Source organism: Strongylocentrotus purpuratus, unplaced genomic scaffold (genome assembly GCF_000002235.5).
Source record: "Strongylocentrotus purpuratus isolate Spur 01 unplaced genomic scaffold, Spur_5.0 spur5_scaffold_5, whole genome shotgun sequence".
NCBI lineage: Eukaryota > Metazoa > Echinodermata > Echinoidea > Camarodonta > Strongylocentrotidae > Strongylocentrotus > Strongylocentrotus purpuratus.
The window spans coordinates 43,406,279-43,434,081 of NW_022145611.1; the positions used below are offsets into that span (position 1 = coordinate 43,406,279).

General features: G+C 36.4%; 2 protein-coding genes across 2 annotated transcripts; both read left to right on the forward strand.

Moving 5' to 3' along the window:
• Positions 1 to 1,370: 1,370 nt before the first annotated feature.
• Positions 1,371 to 11,032, forward strand: LOC100890842. The gene is made up of 8 exons (XM_030999691.1): positions 1,371 to 1,537; positions 2,266 to 2,439; positions 4,160 to 4,200; positions 6,539 to 6,691; positions 7,426 to 7,543; positions 8,253 to 8,453; positions 10,312 to 10,352; positions 10,745 to 11,032. Exons 1-8 carry the CDS (start codon positions 1,402 to 1,404, stop codon positions 10,883 to 10,885), a joined length of 1,005 nt encoding a protein of 334 aa, XP_030855551.1. The 5' UTR covers positions 1,371 to 1,401; the 3' UTR covers positions 10,886 to 11,032.
• Positions 11,033 to 14,893: 3,861 nt separating this feature from the next.
• On the forward strand, positions 14,894 to 27,444 carry LOC105441636. Its single transcript, XM_011672938.2, has 8 exons — positions 14,894 to 15,044; positions 18,578 to 18,751; positions 20,918 to 20,958; positions 23,523 to 23,684; positions 24,267 to 24,384; positions 25,292 to 25,492; positions 26,342 to 26,382; positions 26,845 to 27,444. The coding sequence occupies exons 1-8, from the start codon at positions 14,927 to 14,929 to the stop codon at positions 26,983 to 26,985; spliced, it is 996 nt and encodes a 331-aa protein (XP_011671240.2). The 5' UTR covers positions 14,894 to 14,926; the 3' UTR covers positions 26,986 to 27,444.
• The last annotated feature ends 359 nt before the right edge of the window (positions 27,445 to 27,803 follow it).

Consider the following 27,803-nt stretch of genomic DNA (forward strand, 5'->3'; position numbering starts at 1 on the left):
CTTCTGTTTATTTCACATGGGCCTGGAAATAGGCCTACTTCCTTTGATTGATGAATTGGGCGTTGTTCTTCTTTTTATTTCACATGGGCCTGGAAATAGGCCTACTTCCTGTGATTTATGAATTGGGCGTTGCTCTTCTTTTTATTTCACATGGGCCTGGAAATAGGCCTACTTCCTGTGATTTATGAATTGGGCGTTGTTCTTCTGTTTATTTCACATGGGCCTGGAAATAGGCCTACTTCCTTTGATTGATGAATTGGGCGTTGTTCTTCTTTTTATTTCACATGGGCCTGGAAATAGGCCTACTTCCTGTGATTTATGTATTGAGGCGTTGTTCTTCTGTTTATTTCACATGGGCCTGGAAATAGGCCTACTTCCTGTGATTTATGAATTGGGCGTTGTTCTTCTGTTTATTTCACATGGGCCTGGAAATAGGCCTACTTCCTGTGATTTATGAATTGGGCGTTGTTCTTCTGTTTATTTCACATGGGCCTGGAAATAGGCCTACTTCCTGTGATTTATGAATTGGGCGTTGCTCTTCTTTTTATTTCACATGGGCCTGGAAATAGGCCTACTTCCTGTGATTGATGAATTGGGCGTTGCTCTTCTTTTTATTTCACATGGGCCTGGAAATAGGCCTACTTCCTGTGATTGATGAATTGGGCGTTGCTCTTCTTTTTATTTCACATGGGCCTGGAAATAGGCCTACTTCCTGTGATTGATGAATTGGGCGTTGCTCTTCTTTTTATTTCACATGGGCCTTGAAATAGGCCTACTTACTGTGATTTATGTATTGAGGCGTTGCTCGCTTTAACCTGGGTGCCGCAAGACATCTCTATAGGGGTACCGCGAGAGCAGTTTAGTTATATTAATGGAGGGGCCCGAATATTCTTTTATTCGATAGCGAGGTGCCAGAATATCGTCGTATTCGTGAATCAAGGCGATGAAATATATGACTTTTGTATTCAAGATGCCCGCACTACATAATTTTATATCTTATAATTATCTACAATTGCATGGTTTTTATTAATTTTTGTGCTTGCTCGCTTCGCTCGCCCGTAGGTATATTGACGAGTGTCAGAGTGATGTAAAATTTATTTTCTATGAAAATTCTGGGATTGGGGTGACTGTTTTTTTTTCTTAAAAGTTTGCCAAGATTGAAGAAAAAAAATTGAAAACGCTGCTCCAATATTAATGAATGACTTTGTAAGGGATTATCAGTCCGGACATAGTTTAATTCAATCCAACATTGCTTGCATCGTCTATTCGTATGATGGACTTTGTGCGATGTGCGTTAAACCAAGGAGATACCAGCACCAATGAGTTACTAGCAATACAAACAACAGATTATTATACCATACTATATAGGGTATAGGCATAGAACAGATTATTTGCTTTAAAATGTTTGGTGTCTCGAAAATGGATAGCTATGATATTCGTCTCGCCATCGCCTCCGATGTATCCGGTCTCTATGACTTACTCCAGGAGTATGTTGTCGAACAAAAACTTGAGGAGGAATTCAAGAATTCACGAACTAGTAAGTTTAAGCCTCATCTGCAACACGGTCTTGTTATTATACAATCGAAACATTGTATTCTGATAGCCATCGAAAATAGTCTCAAGCAGTCCTCTTCTCACCCGACCATCCAGTGTTACACTGTAAATTGCCATAATTATTATGGGATATCTTTATTTTCCATAATTTCCATTATGCTCACATTTAGTTCCGGGTCACCTCAGAAGACAGCTAGCCCATGAAATAAGCGATTAAGCAAAGATAGAAAAGGTAGCTTTTGTAGGTTGTCGATCTAGTGAACCCTAAAAAAAAAGCTGTGAGTATTATTAAGCCCTACGACACCGACATTTGTTTATGTATTTGTATTTGAAGGGACCATTCACCTGCATGTATACGGGGTACTCAGAGGTTGGCAAATCCCAGGCGTTCAGGTAGTGGAATCACTAGCCCTTATAATATATATTGTATTAAATGTCTTTTGTTATTCTTATGGCTGGCTGCAGTTTTTCCGCCCCAATCCCGCATATTTGGGCTTATTTGTTGGAAAATTGTGTGCAACGCCTCGCATGCAATCCCTTTTACAAATGATCAATCAATCCCCATTGGTATTATTGGGAGGAGATGCAAATGGACATTGGCTACTCTACATGATTGTGAGTGAAGCAAAACAATCCACTCTAATGATAGTTACAATTACGCACGAACAATGCTGAAATATTTATATTGTTATCAATATTTTTCTTCCATAGGTTTTGAGGAACACTTCAACCAAATACTATTCAAAGCGCTTGTCATCGAGGTTGAGGATGAAACAGAGAACCAGAGGCAGATCATTGGATGTATTTTCTTTTCCTTCTTTTATGAATACATCGTAGGTGAAACGACTTTCCCTCACTGCTGCTATATCAAGCCAGCTTTTAGAAGTATGACATTTTCTCTTTGATCATTCCTAAGAAGATTTTAACCAATAATATTGGACTACTTAATTATGTTGTAAATCTTGTATGTACCTGCTGTACGAGACTATGATTGGATTTTCTTCTTGTACCTGCATGTATGGAACAAAAATCGATAAACAAACTTGATTATCAGCTAAAGAGTTGTTCTTTGTCGTGTTTGCAATTTTTGATATTGTATGTATTTTGTTTATAATAATGATAATAAATTACATTTATATAGCGCTTAATACAAAGTTTCTAAGCGCTTATGTTATAAGGAACTGCATACATAAAATTATAAAGGAATAAATAATACAGGAAAAATAGGATCAATATAATCAGGCCATAAAGTCTATCATAAAACTGATACATGTTAATGTTTTTTTTATATCTGTAACACTGTTTACAAACTTGTAGTTAATGATTGGCAGAGGAAACAAAAATCTCGATTACCGGGTATAATAAATCCAATACAATGAATAGGAATATTATTGCAATTCACCAACTGCGCCATATAGTTTACTAGGTAGAAAGCGTTCATATTGTGTTTATTTAATGTCGCAATAATTCTTATCAAATTGTTATTATCATACACTGAGAAGTTTCATTATTGGCCTACCTTGATCATTACCATCATCATCATCATCATCATCATCATCACCATCATCATCACCATTGTCATCTTCAGCATCATTATTGATATCATTATCATCATGATTATCATGACTATCTTTCTCTTTCTCCTCCTTCTCATCAACTTTAGCAGCATCGTCGTCGTCCTTCTCCTCATTATCATCATCATTATCTTCATCCTCCCTATCCTTCACCCCCTCCTCATGATAATCACCACCACAATCACCACCACCAAGTTTAGCATCATCGTCGTCATCCCTCTCCTCCCCCTCCTCATTATCATCATCATCATTGTCATCTTCATTCTTCCCCTAATTCACCCCCCTCCTCATGATAATCACCACCACCACCAAGTTTAGCATCATCGTCGTCGTCCCTCTCCTTCTCCTCATTATCATCATCATCATCATTATCATCTTCGTCCTTCCCTCCTTCACCCCTTCCCCATGAAAATCACCACCACAATCACCACCACAATCACCACCACAATCACCACCAAAGTCACCATCACAATCACCATCACAATCACCACCACAATCACCACCACAGTCACCAACACAATCACCACCACAGTCACCGCCACAATCACCACCACAATCACCACCATAATCACCATCACAATCACCACCACAGTCACCATCACAATCACCACCACAATTACCACCACAATCACCACCACAATCACCACCCCAATCACCATCACAATCACCACCACAATCACCCCCACAATCACCACCACAATCACCATCTCCAAGTTTAGCATTGTCATCGTCAAAATTGCGATTGTTTACTCCTTGAAAAATGCCTGGAATTATTGCCATCATTATGGGGGTGGGCGGGGAGAGAGGGGGAGGGGGTGCATGGGAGCAAAGCTGCGAGAAAATTAAAGGCAAGGCTACTAAGGGAAGGGCTGGAAGGAATCACCTCTTTTCTGATCACAATCTGTCCCTGTAATTTCCCCGCCCCTGCAATAACATTACATTTTATATAATAAACAATGCATATACTTTCCTACTCCATTGTTGCTCACTTTGTATTTATTTGTTTTTATATTTTTATTTCGATTTGAAAGACCGTGGACTTGAGCAGAAATTGATCCAGCATACCAAGAAGGTTTGTTTTACCTTTTAATCTTGAACCAGTATTAAGGGCATCACTCGAGAGAATGTGCGATCTGAACCCCGACCCATCAATATTTCTTTCAGAAAAAAAATCAAAAGTGGTCGCTTAATTATTGCATTTCACATTTTATTTCTTCTTATCGATTTAATTCAACAGAACTGGTATAAATATATTGTTAACCTTCTCCTAGTTTTGTAGGATTTATGACAATTGAGACTGCTAGCCATCTAACAATGTAGATTCATTATAATGATAATGTATGAATGATGTATTACATTAAAGATATTGTCATGTAAGATGCACAGAAGAGAATGATAACATATACGTCAGACATATACATTTAAGTGATAACTGTGCAGTTCTGTTTAGTATCGATTTCCAATGATTATGAATAACAAAATATATTAATGAATGAAGACGTTTTGACATATATACGGTATACGAAATATATACGAAATTAATTGCTATGTCTTTAAAACTGTCTACAGAGAATCTTTTCTTGAGGTGGGGGGGGGGGGGTATTTAAATATTCCTATCTCTTCATACATGTAGATCTTATACTTACATGATCGCAAGGCTTCGAGAAATCTACTTAAAGGTAATACAAAGTTTTGGTATGGGGTCATGAATTTGGTTCAAATGAACATATTGGAAGCATATGCGATCCTACAATATTCAGTGATCGTTGTCACGGTTGAAATCGAGTCTAAAGTTATGAAATTGTAAATAATACACTCTTTATGTTGTATAGCTCCCTCTCAAGGTAAATATATTAATTAAGCTATAAAACAATGTTTCAGGACAAAATCGACCGATTAGCTTCCCGTTTGAAAATTATATATCACAACTACATATTCTGAGATTTTCATGGTCGCAGGTACCATCGTACGGCCGTAGGCGCTATTTGAAATTTATCAAAATTTACCGGGAGCACCGGTAAATTTTTATATTTAATATTTCTCGAAAGCCGAAGAGTTTTAGGGGCTGAATTTTCTAGTGATTATAATACATTCACAGGGGCATCCAAATATTTCAAAATTGTAAAGAATCACTTCCAGCCAATTTTCAAAATTTCCCAAAACTTTGTATTACCTTTAAGTTATGTTCGGAATACGAAATACGTTGTTTATAATGTTCGCACTTTTCAATAGGTGACGGACAATGCTACTGACATGGATTGAGTTTTCGCAAATCATTAAGATCGTGTTCATCTAACTGTTTTAGTGATAGAAATATATGCAATATTTAATTTCTATTTGAAACAATAGCAAAATGACAGTACAATGCTTAATTTCATACCTAATTCGTTCCAGAAGTTATCTTGAAATCGGGGAGCTAACAAACAACAGATAAACTACAGCGTTTGAATTCCAACTCCTTTCTGATTCTTTAATGTTTTCTTTTCGATATTACAGGCCCAAACGAGTTAAATCTTTGTTCTCAACAGATGACACTAACATTTTTTGCTTGAATTTCTACCTAAATTTCAAGGTACAGGCTTAGCCAATTGCTAATTAAAAAATAAACACCGACACATACAAATCGAAAATATTTTAATTTGATTTTATTTATAGTTTGGTATACATAAGTCTCGTCGACATAACGTCCTCCTGGTAACTAAAGGATACAATAAAGTCACTTCTATAGCGCTCTTACAAACTAACTGTTGTTTCACAGCGCTTTGGAAATTATGCCATCTCTCCTTCTCTATCTCTCCCCTTTCCCTTTGGACCCTTACCAACTCTCTCTATATTTCTCTCTTTTATCAGTCCTTTGAGCTTGAGCTCTCTTTTCCTTTCTCTTTCTGCTCGTATTTCGATTGTGATGCTGCTCCTATTCTACTTTCATATTCACATCTATATTCATACCTGAATTTATTCATGATGTGTTTCAGAATTGTATTTAAATTTCTTGCTATGTATAAGTCATATAACTGTCTTGTCATGTTTTGTGCTGAAAGCCAGAGGACCGTACCTGCTCATAGACTTTTTTCTTATATAGTCTTGACGCCCTTCTGGCTTTCAGCACACGACACCATGTTTTTGTCTTATGTTTTATGTATTACATGTTATACCAATGGAAAACAAATTTCTGTATTATATTATGGACAATAAAATCTTGAATCTTGAATTGAATCTGAATTTACATAAAAGTTATCAAAGAATCTATTGTTGATCATGGTCAAAGAGGAGAGTTTTTAGACATTTTCGGAAGACATCCAGCGAAGGTGCTAATCGAATAAAACGTGGAAGCTCATTCCAGAGTCGAGGAGCACATGCATGGAAAGCATTGTCGCCAGCTTTGTCGATATTTGTTTTCCCTTTCGTAGGTGTCTCGAGATGCAGATACTGACAACGTGTTGACTGTTTTGACACCACTGAACGCCTCAGCCTTAGAACAGGAAGATATGATCAATCTAACCAGTAGTCTTGGGATAGAGGTCTGGATCATGCCAAATCCACCTTCAACATCCACTCAAAAGGTAACCATGGCGACCAAGATTCCTTCATCAACCAAATCTTATGTTGTAATCAATTAAGCTTAAATTCTTATCACTCTCTTTTCTGTCTTTTCTTGTAAATTTTTAGAAAATAATCGCATGTAAATTTATTTGGTGGACAGGGAAAGGATGTGATGTTTAATTAATTTTTAATTACGTACAGTTCAAAGCTTGTCAAACCCCTCTGAACAGCTTTTACATGAAAGTTAATCGACAATAATCCAACACCCTCCAGTTCAGTTTGGGCATTGTGATCTTTTAATTAAATATTATTGTAATGTTTCTATTCATAACTCTCTATAGTTTGTTAATGAATAAAATTCGTTAATAAGAATATAGAAAATATTTCCTTTTTACCATATCTCTCTCTCTCTCTCTCTCTCTCTCTATTTCTCTCTCTCTCTCTCTCTCATTCTCTCTCTCTCTCTCTATTTCTCTTTCTCTCTCTCTCTCTCATTCTCTCTCTCTCTTTCTCCCCCCCCCTCTCTCTCTCTCTCTCTCCCCTCTCTCTCCCCTCTCTCTCTCCCTCTCTCTCCCCTCTCTCTCCCCTCTCTCTCTCATTCTCTCTCTCTCTCCCCCTCTCTCTATCTCTCTCCCTCTCTCACACACACACACACACTCTCTCTCTCCCCCCTCTCTCTCTCTCTCTCACTCTCTCTCACTCTCACATCTCTCTCCCCGTCCTTCCATCTCATTATACATACATGTATTTACAGCGTGACGATTATATAATCCGTGACGGCACAGAACAAGATCTAAGCAATGTTTATCATCTCCTCGAAAAGTTGATTGAGATGGAGAATCTTAATGCTCATTTCAAAGTCAGCAAAGAAGGTAGGCAAATGACGCAAGTTAAGCAAGGAACAATGAAAAACGAAATAAAAAATGAAAGGCAAATCGTCATGATGATGGTAATGATGTTGAGAAAGAGGCCGAGGGGGGGGGGATACTTTTGTGGTAGGTTTTTTGAGTTTTTGTACGCGACTATTATATAAGGCCCTTAAAGGAGAGGAGGGATATGCTTTCTACACTAAATTGTGCTGTCGATATCTGTCAAACTCCTCAATGCGTAATGTTAAAGTCATTCAATACAAACATTAACAGGATTTCACTTTGGCATCAAAAGGGTGGAGGATCAGTAAAAGATTAATAAAAATCATTTTAACAAAAACAGGAGTAAATTGACAACGAACGAGCAGGGACAGTTATAGCATTCAAATCAGGTGTTATAATCACATGTCTCTCTAAACATGGCTAAGTTGCCTCCTATTGCCATATACCTAATATATATAAACATATATGTTTTAAATTTTGTGCCCCAAATTCTTAATTAATTCATTCAGTCATTCTTAAAAAGACAGAAAGAAAGAAAAAAAATATTAAGTGTATCTTAATTCCTTGAAATGCTGGCTGCCTTGCTAAAGCTAGGGTAATAATCGGGGCAGCGCCAGGAGCGTCACAATGTGACGGACATGTGCGCTATATAAGAAGCCATCATTATTATTATTATTATTATCTTTCTTGTATCTTTTTCCTTTCTCAGAATTCGAACGCGACGGTTCAGTCAACAAAGCACTGTACGGGTCCGTCATCGTGGAACATCGACATCGTGTCGAAGACCAGGATGAAGAGAGCGAAGTCGTCCATGACATCGTGGGTTGTATGATCTATTCTAAGATGTACTATGCTCTGATAGGGCGGACATATCTCTTGCAAGGCCTTTATCTCAAGCCGGCGCAGAAGGGTAATGGCTCTAACAGTAATACTCGTAGCTCTAATTTAATACTACCTTCATAATTATAACCAGGGCCGTAGCCAGAGTTTGATGTTTGGGGGGCACTTACATTGTAATTGATCGACGTCCTGGGGAGGGGTCTAAAAAAGTTCAACCGATCTGGACATTTTTGGGGGCACGGGCCTGCATATAACTACTACAAATTTCAAATTCAAATTTATTGAAACAGAATCCAAATTTTTGGATTATCTTCAATATACAAGTATTTACAAAAGTATCAAAATACTACATGCATGTATAATTGGAAAATACAATCCGCGGCGTCGAAAATGTCTCTTCATTAAGGGGGCAAATTAAAGGTGCCATTGCGGTGGATGAAATACGAGAGAACCGTTAAGAGATGGGAGAGTGACGAAGGTGTCAGATAATCCTCTATACGATTTATACCTGTCCTTCATTTGAAAATAATGTAGGGATGTGCCTCCGTGCCCCTCTATGATCTTTGCCATGTTTTACCTTACAAACAAATGTTTAATGGTATACCAATTGTATACCATTCGGAAATACCACTGAAAATACCATACGGATACCATTCACAAACACCATTTAAATACCATTCGGATACCATTGAGATAATGCTCGCAACGTACCATTGGGCACCGTCCATTCATACGGATACCATTCACAAACACCATTAAAGTACCATTCGGATACCATTGAGATAATACTCGCAACGTACCATTGGACACCGTCCATTCATCAACCAGTGAAATACCATTCAACATAATAATAATTGTTTGGACGCTCATTTGCATAATCATCAATGATAGATGAATGGTACAATTCCACCATTGAAACACCATTGACCATACAATTCCACCATTGAAACGGCATTCACCATACAGACGCCACCATTGAAACACCATTAGCCATACAGACTCTACCATTGAAACACCATTAACCATACAGAATCCACCATTGGAACACCATTGAAATGCCATTTACCATTGACGCTACCATTCAAACACCATTCATTTAACATTAGGTTTTTTTGTAAGGGATGTCCACCTGTCTCTCATAAACACTTAATTCTATTAACAAAAGGTATGACCTCAGATAATAGCTTACAATCAGTGATAATAGGATCTGTTCTACTACATTGGAGGGTTAGATAGCAGGAGATGTGATTGCTTTATTAAACAATAATCTAGAACTGGTCGAAATTGAAGTCCTTTCCCAAGTAACAGTAACACACTGATTTTTACATGTTTGGGAGATAGAAATTAAAGAAAAAATGCATATATTATTTTTGATTATGGACATACGAGTCCATTATTTAATTGGTTAATCCTGATTAACGTCGATTCATAGCCCGTATACCCCTCTATGACCGTGATCTTAAGCCCCACCGCACCACTTACGGAGCCATCTATACACATGGCACTGACTACTGATAGCTACTTGCGCCCTCTATATAGCAAACAATGCCTTAATATTATTGTGACCGTTGGTCCCCCACTAGTCCCCTTTTCTTATGTTAATTGAAAGCATATTTGATAACCACCTGTCAGTGACCATACAGGGAGGTCTTATCCATACTGGTCAAACTAGTGCAGATAGGCTTTAAATATTAAGTGTAAAAGAGACAAATTATGTTCTGCCATGCAGGAAATCGTTGTAGTGCAATTTGATCCTAGCAGTTAGGAACTTTTAGATTTGCGTGGACGTGTGACGTCCTTTTAAGGCACTGGCAGTGCCTTAAAAGGATGTCACACGTTGCAGTCCACGTTCTCGTCGTGCAAATCTAAAAGTCCCTATTAGTTTCCACGTCATGACTTCTCTTTTGTATTTGTTTTTGTTATTGCAGGCAAAGGTTTAGGCAAGGCTTTACTCCGTGCAACACTACAGGTAAGCTAGGTAGTTACATTCACATCACAACTTTAAAGTAATAATGACAAGTGATTCATTTTGCCATACTTTTAGAACAAAACACAAGAGTAACGTTACAGAGGATGGCGGGTGCATATGGAATTATTCTGGAGTCCATTTTTTGTGGAAATCGAACAAAATACACTGTGTAGATTTGACCAAAGTAACATTAATAGAATGATGACCGTTTTCTATCCCCGTGATTATATTTTATATTATACTTTTTTTGACTAATGCTGAAAATTTATTAATTTTCAATACTTTGATAGTAAATGCTTATAGATATTCCTTGATAATGAATATAAAAGTCGATAGAAGAGAAATTGGAATCAATAAACCTAAATATTATTATTTTTTATTTTCTCTAACAGGCTTGCAAGAAACGCAGCGGTGACGGCTTTATAATCATGATAGACAATGAGAATAAGACCTCCCAATCACTCTTCCGATCATTACACGCTATCAACTTGACACAATCAACACACATTGAATGGATTCAAGTAATATTATAAGAAATACGGATTGTAAAATGATTTAGAAATTGTCTGAAATAAACTATTTACCGTACGTCTTGTTTATAAATCAGCCTGAGATATTATTATTTTATTAATTTTTTAATTTATTTATTTAAAATGGTTTATTTCATTAAAAAAACATTCGCGGCCCGAGAGCCGAATTGCAGTTTCTTTTACAAGGTATACATCAGTGACAAAGTAAAATTACACGTAAAACACTATGCATGGTGAAGTAACATTGCAATTCTTTTGTACATAATATAATTGTGATCAACGACCTTGGCTAATTGCTTGGTACATAATTATACATGAATTGTATTACCATATTTGCAATAAAATTATATATTGAACTTATACAATATATAAATAGTAATACATTTTTGAAATTCAATGAGAAGCAAGATGATGGGAGGTGACAATGGCCTGGAAATCCTTCGACGTTACTCCACCAGTTATCTGACTATGATTAGAGTTAATCTTATTTTGGTATAATATTGCTATTATGTCTATCGAAAATTAGTATTAGATTTCCCTAAACGATACGTTCATAATTTACCTGAAGATTTTAGTGGTGGTTTTTCATGAAAAGGATAATTAATAAGCGGTTTATTTCATGTGCATTTTAATGTACTTATCTTTATTTTAGTGAAAGATTTTGATGTTTTTTACAGTACTTTTTGCAAATTTATGTTTTTTTGTATTATGGAAATTAATAAACTTAATTGAAGGTAATTGAATTGAATGTTACATTGTGTATTCTTATCTGATTAATTCTGATTGAAGACGATCGAAAAGATTTTCGAAAATTCATTTTGAGGCAACCACAAATATCCTTGGCCATTACTTATTGAAATATGCCATTTGTAAAACAATTCGAACATGGTTTTCTACGGAATACTGACTTTGTCATTATTTCTCGAAAGTCTTCGCGATTGTGTTATGTATTAGTGAATGCTTTTGACGTTCATAGAATGATGTTCTAGGTTCGATCCTCGCTCAGTGCTAACATTATCCCTCTCGACCAAGGTACAAGGGTACCTTACCGATGCTGTGTAATCAGGATTATTGCATGGCCCCTCAAGAAGAGCAGTATTAAAACATTGTCATGATGACATCACATTCTTTGTTGGATACACTGATTTATTCATCCCCCTGCATGTCCGTCAAGCTCCCACACGACAGACTTTCAAAACCCTTCTTAAAACTTACCTGTTTCGTTTGTAATTTTTGACATTACTTTTCATCTATGTATTATAATTGAATGTGCTACTCTAATTAATTTGTCATAAGTATTTGCTTTCTGTATTATCTTTGCTCGCAATGAATTCTCTTAGCTACATGTCTTTAGTTTAAGGTCTTTATATTTCGTTCTTAATTTGTAACTATTTAAATATACTTGTACTTGTTTGTTTTTTACTTTGTAAAGCGCATAGAGAAACTTCGGTTTATTATGTGCTCAATAAATCAATCTTTATTATTATTATTATTTATTGATTCATAGGTAGCTTGTTCACTTCATAATTAAATATATTTTTGATGTAACGAGATAAAAAAATAAATGGATGTAAAACATCGTGACACTGTCTTCTCTTATCGATGTCTTCTCTCTGATATATTAATTCATTCATTCATTCATCTTGTTTTGTCCCAGGCCGGGGTTGGCGGCTATGCACAGTCATCGGCTTCGATTATGAGAGCTTGCTCTAATCTTTTCATAACAAAATTAATACAAACTAGACATTTTTTTTTTTTGGTGTGCACCTCCATAGGGGTAGCCTCTCTCATTTAGGCTCTGTGTTTTTGCTCTAATTTCACTTTAAAGATTGCTTGATTTTGTTATTTGTTGCTGTTAAGTGAGTTCTTATTGGTCAAGGATCAGCTTAGTCAACTTACAAGGAGTAATTTGGTTTGAATGTTGAGTATCTTATGTTTTCATTTTTGTACTTGGTTTCTGTATTACCTGAACTCTGATGTTCTGCCATTTGCATTCACTTTACTGTACATTTTCTGGCATATCTTGTTGTACACTTCATTGAGTCTGTGATCTTTGTATTCTAGCTGAATGAATTGTTGTGCACACATACTCCTTTTGTGTAATCCTCTTAAGGGCATACCACGGGTAAACCGCGGGTAAGCCAATTTTGCACATTTTTGCACAGTGGTATGCCCGCGGAACAGACGCCGGCGACTGTTCCGCGTCCTTATCGCGGGTGAAGCGCGGCGGTACCGCGGCCTACCACGCTTACACGCGGTACACACGCTAATGCACGTGATAACAACGCGGTACAGACGCGGAACAAACGTGCTATGACCGTGCTCCACCCGCGATTACCCGTTAAAATTTCGCGTCCAATTCCGCGTGTAACCACGTCTTAACCGCGGCCGTAGCACGTCCTAGCACGTTCGTTCCGCGTCTGTACCGCGTCTTTACCGCGTGTGTACCACGTGTACCGCCCGCGATTACCCGCGGTCTAAATTTTTGGGCAGCCCAAAACTTTTTCGCGCGGCCAACCGCGTGTGAATTTCTTACCGCGTGTAACGACGGGTAAAGTGCGGCTGTATCGCGTCTTTATCGCGACCTCAAAGCGTCCAACAGCGTCTGCTTCACGGGCAGAAATTTTTGGCCGTAATTCGGCCGCGATACGCCCGTGGAGGGCTGTGTGACCGGGCCTTTAATGCATCAAATGAAAGAAGAGGATCTAAGCTTTCCAAGTATATAATTGTGATTAAGTTATGATAAAACATCGATAGTTTTCGGTTTCGTTTTTTCTGGGACGCACTGTATATTATATTGAGAGATAACATATCAGCAGGTATTGGTATTACATGTATATGATTTTTTTTCTCTATGCATTCGATAAATGATGCAATGTTTCACACTTCCGGGTATATAAAAAAAAACAAGGCTCACGATCAATAATTTCCATGGATCTTTCTGCCTGGTCCCTGAAATTTCTAACATAAAATTGGACAGGTTTGAGCTCACGGATAATAAGTTACAAGAAGGCTCAATTTCAACTTTCACAATGTGGCTTAAAAACTCGCGTGAACCAATAACATAATGTGCTCCTTTCATCCCATTTTACCACATCTCCCGGACTTTTGCATAATGTTAGTAATATTTCCCGTAATTATTCACATATCTGTTATTTTTATTTCATTTATTTATTTATTTTCATTTATTGGTCTATAAAAACTGACTAAAAGCATAGGCTGTATGGATCACTTTACAACTAGAATAATACAATATGAAGAGTTAAATTCCCAAAGAAGCTAAATCCACTTTTAATGAAAATTGATTTATTGATATCAGAACGTTGTTTACTTCAGTGCCCGTCTTTTAACAAAAGTATGTACCTAAATTTTGGGAGCAATTATAAAAAAAAAATTGCACCTTCTAATATCACTTTTCCATAGACGCCTGTACAAGACCTGGTTAAGAAATTCTTTTTTCTCTCAAGTTACAAAAATGGATTTAGCTCCTTTTGGAATTAAACTCTTCATAATATTCAAAGGGATGTTAACACATTCGAAAAACGTTTGAGGCTCCATTTCATGCTCAAAATGATTCTGATAAAATCGTAATTCAAATAAATAATGTCTTTATCAAAGGATCACATCATTTTGAGCACCTGTTCTTGCGTTCATATCACCCATAATACATACACTTGCAATTACCTACATACGCCTACAAAACTTTTGAAAACCCTCTGGAGGAAACCTTAATTCTTGGACCCATTTCACAAAGCCTTTTTTCAATAACAAATTACACAAATCAGTGACAAATCTGCCGATAACCAATCAGAATCAAGGATTTCATTAGCTTATGACAAAAACTGTCATTTTGTCACTGATGGCATGTTTTGTAAAACAGAACTCAACTTTCCCTTTAAACCGATCCATTTCCTGCATCGTCTATCCGTATGATGGACTTTGTATAGTATGTGTCTAACAAGGCAAACAACAGACCAGTTGACCATATTATAGGGCATAGCATAGAACAGATTATTTGCTTTAAATTGTTTTGGTGTCTCGAAAATGGATAGCTATGAGTTTCGTCTCGCCGTCGCCTCCGATGTAGCCGGTCTCTATGATTTACTCAAGGAGTATGTCATCGAACAAGAACTTGAGGAGGAATTCAAGAATTCACGAACTAGTAAGTTTAAGCCTCATCTGCAACATGGTGTTGTTATTATACGACCGAGACATAGTCATTCCTGATTCCTGACTATTCTTGTCTCCAAGCTGTATACTTTTGTTGATTACAATGTGTAAATAACGGTATGACCATGCCAACTACGTTTATAATATACTCATATCGAGAACAAACTACATTGTAATATTGTTTCAATAAGCTGCAGATATATTCCCTTTCCTTCCCCTTGTCTTTTGTAGTTTATTGTGAGTATCGGGTCAGGTATCCCTGTAATCTCCCTTTCCCTGTTTTAGCGCGTATTTGTATAAGGAGCCTATCCTATCTATTTAAGGAGCCTATCCACAACAAGCTCTGCTTTTCCAAAGGCTCCGCCGCTATATCTCTTAAGTTCAACTCAATGGATAATATTCTCAATAGTGTGTACCGGTATTGTATGTAAATGTATACTATAATCATTTTCAATATGTTGTTACACTCTTTGTAAAATGAGATACTGTGGAAACAAATAAACTATCTATCTATCTATCTATCCTGATAGCCATTGATAATAATCGCAAGCAGTCCTCTTGTCACCCGAGCATCCAGTGTTACAGTGTAAATTGCCATAATTATGGGATATCTGTATTTACCATAATTTAATGCTCTCATGACTTGTGAGGCCCCAGGATCAAAACCGTGTCGATGTGTTATATTAGTGTCCTGTTGTGAGGCATTAATCCTCATTACTGTCACTTATGACTTAAGGGCGTAGGCATGGGTGTCGTTCCCGGAGGGATGGAGGATATCCCCCCTCCCCCAATATTTCAGGTGGAGGGGGGGGGGGTGGCCTTTTCCAACACCCCCCCCCCCCAATAATTCACCATTAAAAAAAAATGAAGAGAAAAATTAATGATGAGAGCCAGATCAGAGTATATTATGGTTATTACTCGCAAGATGACCATCAATATACACATTTTGCTATGACTTATAAGATAGTTCACTAGTTGTCATGTTGTTTCCGTTCACCTTTTTAAAATTCACGTCATTGTATCTTTATTTGTTCGTTTTTTCACTCGTCTTATTTCCTGATATTTCCTAAAACATTTTTCAAAACGCGCTAAAAGTTACAATCGTGTATTTGTTTTCTTTTCATTTAGACGTTATTTCCTAATGCTCAACCATTAGGCTACCTTTTTAAAAAAAATTATGTCGCTCTGGTGTTTGCCCATGAACTTGGGTTTGCTCCACAAGCGTTTGTGCTTTTTAACTGCACTTCTTTTTTTTAGATAGAATAGGATATTTTTTCTGTTTTTCCAACATGTACATGTACATATTTTTTCTTTTTTGTACACTGTCGCTCATAAAGGTGGAATATTTTTATTTTACCCCAATTCATGGAATTATTTTAAAAATAATTAAAAAATAATAGATCTAGATAAAAGTATACATTCTCAGATTTTATTGAATAATAATTTGCAAATGTGTGTTTTGCGTGACTGGTAAAGCATGTGTATGCTTCTATGCTTATCGAATAAGGGACCTACGCCCTTAAGTCATAAATGACAGTAATGAAGATTAAAGCCCCACAAAAGGGCACTAATATAGCACATCGACATGGTTTTGATCCTGGGGCCTAACAGTTACGAGGCCATTGCTTTGTCACTGAACCATGACTGTACGCAGCGGGGGCTAGGGTAGGGGGCAGTTTCCATAAATAAAAAAAAAAGAAAATGCAACAATTTTTCAATAATTTATTGCATTTTACCCCGGTTCCCAACATAAAAAAATCCTCTGTGTGCCCATGCCTTGAGCCATAATGCATGGCTATCCAGAGGATTTGTTTATGTTGGGGACCGGGGTGTAGGCCTATGTATTGTAATCAAACGTAACAGGCATAAGATAGTTAATGTGTTTTTGAAGGTTAGAATGTTATTAAGTTTGAATAATAATAATGCACCTTCTAAGACTGGTTATAGTTTTTGAAGAAAAAAAATAGTGCTCTGGTCAGGGCCTTAGGGGAATATTATGCTTATATTTTAGAGCGTATCTGGTATGATAAGTATATCTGGGTGAAGAAGGAGATAATGGAAGTTTATTGTTTGTTAGTTGGAACGTAAGTTTTATATTATGTTTTTAAGAAACAGACCAGAGGCGGCCCTCCCGGGGGCAGAGGGGGCACAGTGCCCCCCGCTTTTTCACGCACCCGAAAAGTTACCCTTTTTACACAGGAAAAGTGCCCCTTTTTACATAGGAATAGTTCCCCTTTTACTTTGACAAATGCCCCTATTAATTAGTAAAAGTGCCCCTTCAACTTTTTAACTCTGATAAGTGCCCTTTTATTTGGTAGTGTGCCCCTTTTCCTTCGACAAGTTCTCATTTTTCTTTGCAATAAGTGTCCATTTTCCATTCTCATAAGTGCCCTTTCTCTGGTAAATGACCCTTTTCAGGTACGAGAAGTTACTCCTTTTCACTTCAGATAAGTGCCCCTTCACCTCCTATAAATGCCCCTTTAAAGTCATTTTCTTTCAACTAGTGAACATTTTCCTTTCTTATAAGTGCCCCTTTTTCATTCACATAAGTGCCCCTTTTCATATGTGGTCATTGCCCCTTTTCAAGTGCAAAAAGTGCCTCTTTTCACCTCTGATAATTTTTCCTTTTAACAATGATACGTGCCCGTTTTCTAATAGGGGACCTATCCCCTTTTCATAAAATATAAGGGTATATACCAATGTATAAAAAAATGCATATTTTATCCTTGAGATTTCCATTTGTAGGTGCCCTTTTTTCTTGGTGCCCCCCCCCCCCACACCCCGCTTTGGAAGTCGCTCGGCCGCCCCTGAAACAGACAGTTTGTATGAGATCAGGAGTGGAAACTTTCTGTCATTTTAAAAACAAAATTTTGCATCAGTGATATTCTGTTTCATTGAATTGATTTTCCCGCAGAGAGGATTCAGTTGGTTTAATTAAAGAAGGAAGAGAGTCAAATGAAGAACCAGAAGCAATGTGTTTTTCATTTAATAATGAGAACTATGTTTTTGTGAGATCTCCTTACACAGAATATTGGAATGGGTTTTTCACGATGAATGTTGTTTGGAGACATCAATATTCATAAAATGTATGTTTCTATCACCAGGAAATAAAGAGATTTCTGTCTATACCTGAACCTTTCCTGGTTGCTTATTAATGCATTTGCCCATTGGTAACATAATACTTTCACAAGTTCATATCCCTCACCATTGGATTTTTTTTTTTGGTAATGTCTAAATTTCGTTTAAAAATAGATGATATCAGTCTGTTGGGGAGATATCTAGTTTTTCCGCCCCAATTCCGTATATTTGGGATTTGGTTTGAAATGTTGTGCAACGCCTCGCATGCAATCCCATTTACAAATGATCAATCAATCTCCATGGGTATTATTAGGAGGAGATGCAAATGGACATTGGCTACTCTCCATGACTGTGAGTGAAGCAAAACTATCCACTCTAATGATAGTTACAATTACGCACGAACTATGCTGAAATATTTATATTGTTATCAACATTTTTCTTCCATAGGTTTTGAGGAACATTTTAACCAAGTACTATTCAAAGCGTTTGTCATCGAGATTGAGGGTGAAACAGAGAACCAGAGGCAGATCATTGGATGTATTTTCTTTTCCATATTTTATAGATATCTCGTAGGCGCAACGACTTTCCCTCACTGCTGCTATATCAGGCCAGCTTTTAGAAGTATGACATTTTCTCTTTCATCATAACTCAGAAGATTTTAACCAATTGGATACTTAATTATGTTGTAAATCCTTTATGTACCTGCTGTACGAGACTATGATTGGATTTCCTTCTTGTACCTGCATGTATGGAACAAAATTCGATAAACAAACTTATTTGTCAGCTACCGAGTTGTTCCTTGATGGTCATGTTTGCAGTTTTTAATACTTAATGTATTGTGTTTTATGTTATAAGGAACTGCATACATAAACTTATAAATGAATAAATAATACAGGAAAAACAAGATCAATATAATCAGGCCATAAAGTCTATCATAAAACTTATACATTTTAATGTGTTTTTTATTACTGGAACACTGTTTACTGAACCCTGTAGTTAATGACTATCAGAGGAAACAAAAATCTTGATAACCGGGTATAATAAACCCAATACAATGAAAAGGAATACCATTGCAACTCACCAACTACGCCTTATAGTTTACTAGGTAAGAAGCGTTCATATTGTGTTTATTATAATGGCGCAATAATTCTTATAAAATTGTTATTACCATACACTGAGAAGTTTCATTATTGACCTACCTTGATTAATACCATCATTATCATCATTATCATCACCATCATCATCTTAAACATCATCATTATTGATATCATTATCATCATGATTATCATGATTATCTTTCTCTTTCTCCTCCTTCTCATCAACGTTAGCATCATCGTCGTTGTCCTCCTCATTATCATCATCTTCATTTTTATCTTCATCCTCCCTATCCTTCACCCCCTCCTCATGATAATCACCACCACAATCACCACCACCAAGTTTAGCATTATCGTCGTCATCCCTCTCCTCCTCCTCATTATCATCATCGTCATTGTCATCTTCAACATCATCATTAATATCATTATCATCATGATTATCATAATTATCTTTCTCTTTCCCCTCCTTCTCATCAACTTTAGCATCATCGTCGTCGTCCCTCTCCTCCTCATTATCATCATCATCATCGATGTCATCTTCATCCTTCCCCTCCGTCATCCCCTCCTCGTGATAATCACCACCACAATCACCACCACAATAACAATCACAATCACCATCACCAAGTTTAGCATCGTCATCGTCAGAATCGCGATTATTTACTCCCTAAAAACTGCCTGGAATTATGGCCATCATTATGGGGTGACAGGCGCATATTTTTTTTTACACAACTGTTTAGCCAGTTCAGTCAAATATATTGAGGAAACGACTAGAGATAGAGTCTAACATTACCCTTAGCAGTATTTTTGGATTTCTCGAGCTGCACATGTGTACGTAGGCCTACTCGATCGTTATGTCTTTGTTTTTCGTTAAATATACCCTCTTAGATCTCTTTCGTTATGTATTTCTTTGTTTCTCCTTCAATCTATCCTTTTAAAAATAAAATAATAATAAGATATTTGGATACCGCAAATTGCAAATTGTATGTAAAATTGCAAATATTGTATTCGCAATTGCAAATTTCTCTGGTTTCAATCTCTGATCCTTCAGTTCTCCTTCGTTATGTATTTCTTTTGTTCTCTTTTATTCTATCCTCTTCTTTTTCGTTTCATGCATTTCTTTGTTTCTCCTTCAATCTATCCTTTTCTCCTTCTTGTATTTCTTTGTTTTTCCTTAGTCTATAGGCCTACCCGAATTTCTAATCCTCTTAGCTCTTCCGTTATGTATTCCTATGTTCTTCCTTTGACTTATCCTCTTCTCCTTCCTTATGTATTTAATTGTGTTTCCTTCTCCATATCCTCTCCACTATCCTTGTTTTCCCTTTCCCATCATCTTCCCTTCCTATGAGCCTGCCGTCGTACTATAGTGCGAGGACGACTTAGACTCTTTCACCAGAGCACTTCTAGGAACTTTTTCGCGAAAATGGCTGAACAGTTGTGTAAACAAAATATGCGCGGCCGGGGAGGAGGGAGGGGGTGGGAGCAAAGCTGCGAGAAAAATTAAGGGCAAGGTTACTAAGGAAAGGGGCTGGAAGGAATCACCTCTTTTCTGATCACAATCTGTCCCTGTAATGTCCCCGCCCCTGCAATAGCACCATTATTACATTTTGTATGATGAACAATGCATATACTTTCCTTCTCCATTATTGCTCACTTTGTATGTATTTGTTTTTATATTTTTATTTCGACTTTACAGACCGTGGACTTGAGCAGAAATTGATCCAGCATACCAAGAAGGTTTGATTTACGTTTTTAATCTAGAACCGGTATTAACGGTATCACTCGAGATATCAACCCCTCCCCGTCAATATTTCTTTCAGAAAAAAAAATCAAAAGTGGTCGCTAATTTATTGCAATTTCACATTTTATTTCTTCTAATCAATTGAATTCAATGGAATTGGTTTGAATATATTGCTAACCTTCTCCTAGTTTTATAGGATTTATGACAAATGGGACTTCTAACCATCTAACAATGTAGATTCATTATAATGATTATAATATGAATGATGTATTACATTAAGACATTGTCATGTACAATGTACAGAAGAGAAAGATAACATATACGTCTGACATTTAAATGATAACTGAGCAGTTCTGCTTTGTATCAATTTCCAATGATTATGACTAACAAAGTATATTCACGATTGATGAACATCACTGAAGACGGTTTGAAATATATACGATTCGTAACTGAGGAATAAACACCTTCATACGGTTGGTATATTTTTTGGATTATTCCAAAGCTTTTGAAACGGTGAACCATAATATTTTGTTGCACAAGCTCTCTTATTATGGGGTAAGAGGACCTGTACTCGAATGGTGTAGAAGTTATCTTAGTAACAGACAACACTTTGTGCAGCTCGGTGAAATTTGTTCAGATATATATGTTACCCGTCACGTGTGGAGTACCTCAAGGTTCCCTTTTGGTTCCCCTGCTTTTTATTTTATATGTAAATGATTTTCCAAAATCCTCAGAGACATTTTCTTTTTTGCTATTTGCAGACGATACAAGTGTATTCTGTTCTCATAGAAACTTGATAAATTGACTTGGAAGATGCTTACTACTCATTTAAGTAAAGTGCTCTCTAGAAATGTTGGTATGATCAACAAATTGAAGTTTGTATTCCCAAGAAATGTACTTAGCATGTTGTACTGTTCCTTAATTTTGCCATACTTAAATTATGGTGTGCTAGCCTGGGGTGCCTCAGCCAAATCCTACTTAAATAAAATTCTGCTCATTCCAAAGAGAGCAGTGAGAATTATTTTGGCAGCTGATTGGCGCGCTCACACTGACAAGCTATTTTACAAAAAAAATTATGAAGGTAAAAGATATATACTTTCTATATCTGGGATATCTCATACCAAATACACAATTACTCTACTAGGCAGGCTGCCTTATACCATGTGTCATCAGCTAGAACTCGGCTTAGGATTAATACACTTGCAGATACTGGACCAAAGTATTGGAACTATTTAGACTGTTCTATTAAGCAGTCTGTAAGCTCTTCTGTCTTTAAATGTAAGCTTAAATTTCATCTACTGTACACCTACAGTGAATAGATCTGATATGTATTAATATTCAATATAGGTAACGGGATTAGCATTGTACATTTGTTGTACATTTATCCTCCTTCCCCTATTACTTTACTATTTCTTTATCATTATTCTGTTTCCTTTTTTTAGTCTACCATATTCTATAAAATTAGTGGTAGATCTGATATTTATTTATAGTCAGTATAGGCATCTAGATTAGTATTGTTAGTCCCCCTCCCCCTGTATTATAATCTACTTCTTTAAACAATATGTTGTTGTTCCTGTAAAGGTGATCCGTGTTCTAACAAGCTGTGCTTTTTTACAGACCACCTCTTTTCCACATTTGTTTAAGTCTTTAGAACAGTTTCATTGTTAATGAATTTATGCTAGTTGACGATGAACTTGTTGCTACTGTTCCTGAATGAAATGTTTTCTTTATGCAAGTGGAAAGAAATAAATAAATCTTGAATCTTGTTTAATAGTTTGAAATTAATTGGTATGTCTTTAAAACTGTCTAGAATCTTTTCTTGAGGTGAGGTGGTATTTAAATATTCATATCTCTTCATAGATCTTATAGGCCTACTTACACGATCGCAAGGCTTCGAGAAATCTAAGAGCAGATCAATTCCCTCTGGTATCCCATAGAAATTATGTTCGGATTACGTAACACGTCGTTATAATGTTCGCACTAGGGACTTTTAGATTTGCACGAAGACAAAGGTGGATTGCTACGATCGACGTCCTTTTAATGCACTGCCTTGAATGGACGTCACACGTATCAGTCCATGCAAATCTTAAAGTCCCTAATTTTTAGTAGGCGACGGACAGTGCTACTCACATGGATTGATTTTTTGCAAATCATCAAGATCGTGTTCATGTAACTGTTCCAGCATTAGAAATACACAAACTTTTAATTTCTAATTGAAATAGTAGCACAATGACAGTATAATGCTTAATTTGATACCTAATTCGTTCCAGAAGTTATCACGAAATCTGTGACTTCATTTTTTTCATTTCGATATTACTGGGCCAAACGATTTTTGTTTTCAACAGATGTCACTAACATTCTTTGCTTGAATTTTCAACTAAATTTCAAGGTACAGGCTTAGCCAATTGTTAATTAAAAAATAAACACCAACAAATAAACATCGAAAAGTGTCGTAATTTGATTTTATTTATAATTTGGTGTATTACTCTCGGTCTCGTCGATATAACGTCCTCCTGGTAACTAAAAGATGAATTGTCGATGTTTGTTTTCCCTTTCGTAGATGTCTCGAGATGCAGATATTGATAATATGTTCACTGTTTTAACACCACTGAACGCCTCATATAGAAAAGCCTTAGAACATGAAGGTATGATCAGTCTAACCAGTAGTCTTGAGATGGATGTCTGGATCATGCCAAATCCACCTTCAACATCCACTCAAAAGGTAACCATGGCGACCTCATCAACCAAATCTTATGTTGTAATCAATTAAGCTTAAATTCTTATCACTCTCTTTTCTGTCTTTTCTTGTAAATTTTTAGAAAATAATCGCATGTAAATTTATTTGGTGGAGAGGGAAAGGATGTGATGTTTAATTAATTTCAATTAAGTACAGTTCAAAGCTTGTCAAACCCCTCTGAACAGCTTTTACATAAATGTAATCGACATAATTCGAATAGTTCATTACCCTCAAGTTCAGTAGCGGCATTGTGATCTTTTAATTAAATATTATTGTAATGTTTCTATTCATAACTCTCTATAGTTTGTTAATGAATGAGAATCGTTGTACAATGCAATTTCTTTAAGAATATAGAAAATCTCTCTCTCTCTCTATCCCTCTCTCTCTCTCCCTCTCTCTCTCTCACTCTCACTCTCACATCTCTCTCACTCTCACTCTCATATCTCTCTCTCTCTCTCTCTCCTCTCCCCCTATCTCTCTCTCTCTCTCTCTCTCTCTTTCTCTCACTCTCACTCTCACATCTCTCTCCTCGTCCTTCCATCTCATTATACATGCATGTATTTACAGTGTGACGATTATATAATCCGTGACGGCACAGAACAAGATCTAAGCAATATTTATCATCTCCTCGAAGAGTTGATTGAGATGGAGAATCTTAGTGCTCTTTTCAAAGTCAGCAAAGAAGGTAGGCAAATGACGCAAGTTAAGCAAGGAACAACAAAAAACAAAATAAAAGGTGAAAAGGCAAATGAAACGTTTTTATTTTTAGGAAAAAGTGTGAATGGAAATAACATATGTATTTATGAAGATGATTAATATTGACTGATGACGGTGATGGTCATGATGACGGTAACGATTTTGAGAAAGAAGGAGGGGGGGGGGGTACTTTTGTGGTAGGTTTATGAGATTTTGTGTACGACTATAAGGCCCTTCAGAAGAGGAATATGCTTTCTACACTAAATGGTGCTGTCGATATCTGTGAAACCCTTCAATGCTTAATTTTACGTCATTCAATACAAACAATAAGAGAATTTCACTTTGGCATCAAATTTATTTATTTATTTATTTATTTGTAATCTTTTGACAGGGTAGTCCATTCACCTACAAGTAGTGGTTTTCCATGGGGCCCTGCATAAACATGAACATATTTACATCGTTTATAACGTTTATTCAAGCAGTTAAAAAAAAATGCAAATTTATACATATTATATCATTAACCTAGTAAACAGTAATGTCAATAGGAAAATATTGATTAAGTCGCAATTATGTGAATAAGTCATGTTAATATTACAGAACATGTACGTAGTTTATTGCATTAATAAGGGCGGAGGATCAGGGAAGGTGATGAAAATCATTTTAACAAAATGGAGTAAATTGACAACGTACGGGCAAGGACAGTTATAGCATTCAAATCATGTGTTATAATCAAATGTCTCTCTAAACATGGCTAAGTTGTCTCCTATTGCCATATACCTAATAGATATGTTTTTAATTTTGTGCCCAAAGTTCATGATAAAATTCATTCTGTCATTCTTAAAAAGATAGAAAGAATGACAAATTGATTTACTGTATCTTTCTTTTTTCTTTCTCAGAATTCGAACGCGACGGTTCAGCCGACAAAGCACTGTACGGGTCCGTCATCGTGGAACATCGACATCGTGTCGAAGACCAGGATGAAGAGAGCGAAGTCGTCCTGGACATCGTGGGTTGTTTGCTCTACTCTAAGATGTACTATGCTTTAATAGGGCAGGCATATTTCTTGCAAGGCATCTATCTCAAGCCGGCGCAGAAGGGTAATGGCTCTATAATATTGATACTCCTAGTTCTAATTTAACACTACCTTTATTTAACTACTAACAATTTGATATTCAAATTCATTGAAATAGAACCCCAAATGTTGGACTATCTTCAATATACAAGTATTTACAAAATTGTCAAAATACTACATTCATGTAGAATTGGAAGATACTATCCGTGGCGTAGCGAATGTCTCTTCGTAAAAGGGGCAAATTAAAGGTACCATTGTGGTGGATGAAATACGAGAGAACCATTAAGTGATGGGAGAGTGACGAAGGTGTCTAATAATCCTCTATACGATTTATACCTGTCCTTTATTTGAAAAGAATGTAGGGATGTGCCCCCGTGCCCCTCTATGATGTGTGCCATGTTTTGTCCACCTGTCTCTCACAAACACTTAATTATATTAACAAAAGGTATGACCTCAGATAATAGCCTATAATCAGTGAAAATATGATCTGTTCTACTACATTGGAGGGTTAGATAGCAGGAGATGTGATTGCTTTATTAAACAATTATCTAGATCTGATCGAAAATGAAGTCCGTTCATAACTAACACACGGATTTTTACATGTTTGGGAGAAAGAAAGTAAAGAAAAAATGCATATATTATTATTTGATTATGGACATACGAGTCCATTATTTAATTGGTCAATCCTGATTGTCGTCGATTCATAGCCCGTATACCCCTCTATGACTGACCTTAAAGGTAGGCTTTAAATATTAAGTGTAAAAGAGACAAAATGATGTTCTGCCAGGAAATCGTGGTCAGTGCAATCTGAACTTGGCAATATTACCGTTTCCACGTCATGACTTTTCTCTTGTATTTGTTTTTGTTATTGCAGGCAAAGGTTTAGGCAAGGCTTTACTCCGTGCAACACTACAGGTAAGCTTGGTAGTTACATTCACATCACAACTTCAAAGTAATAATGACAAGTGATTCATTTTGCCATACTTTTAGTACAAAGTACAACAATAACGTTACAGAGGGTAGTGGGTGCATATGGAATCATTCTGGAGACCATTTTTTTCTCGAAAATCGAACAAAATATACTGTGTAGATTTGACCAATGATGACCGTTTTCTATCCCCGTGATTATTCTTTCCCTATAGAATTTATAGTACTCAAACTTGTTATCAAGTTCATTTTTGGCTAATGCTGAAAATCAAAGAAAGTAAGTGAATACTTTTTGAAAAATCCAACAAAGAGTAACGAAAGTTATTAATCTTTAATACTTTGATAGTAAATGCTTATAGATATTCAATGAATATGAATATAAACGTCGACTAAAGAGAAATTGGTATCAACAAACCTAAATATTCTTATATTTTTCATTTTCTCTAACAGGCTTGTAAGAAACGCAGCGGTGACGGCTTTATAATGATCATACACAAGGAGAATAAAACCTCCCAATCACTCGTCCGATCATTACACGCTATCAACTTGACACAATCAACACACATTGAATGGATTAAAGCGTTATTATAAGAAATACAGATTGTAAATTGATTTAGAAATCGCTGAAATAAACTATTTACCGTACGTCTTGTTTATAAATCAGCCTGAGATATGAGAAGCAAGATGATGGGAGGTGACAATGGCCTGGAAATCCTTCGACGTTACTCCATGCATGTTGACCGATTTCAGAACACGATGGCAAATTTTTTCGACAAATAAACTAAATATATCCCATTAATAAAATCATAGTCACACCATTATACACTTTTCGAAGGATGATGAACAAGGCCACTGATATTGCCTTAGGATGATTTTGTTGTTGTTATACATTTAAATAATTTTGATCTCACTGAAGCCAAAGAGTTGGTTTTATGTAAACCACAAGGAATACGCCCACTCTAACCACGCCCCACAAACTGTTGTTCAACACCCTTTTGTCATACTCTAAAAGAGAATGTTCATTGATTTTAAAAACTAACTTTATTGTCATTATTGCAAAGGTAACATTTTGATTCGACAAGGTTATCAAAATTCAATGCTTGGAAACTTTCGAAGTAATGATTATTATCAATTACAAAACGCTTAAATACAGCCCCGGCATAGCACCTGAAGAGCTCTCCGAACACTGCTGAGATGGGTTGCGTCACAGCGCCTTGAGCATTTAATTAAAATGGATAATGGCGCTATATAAATCTCATGTATTATTATTATTATTATGTTGAACATGATTTGCACAAGCAGACGATGCCCCATGACATCTCATACATTTTCAGTGCCTGTTTTGTCATCTTCTCTTCAGTTATTTCTCTTACTTCACTACCGTCAGGCTAAATGTTAAATCTATAGCC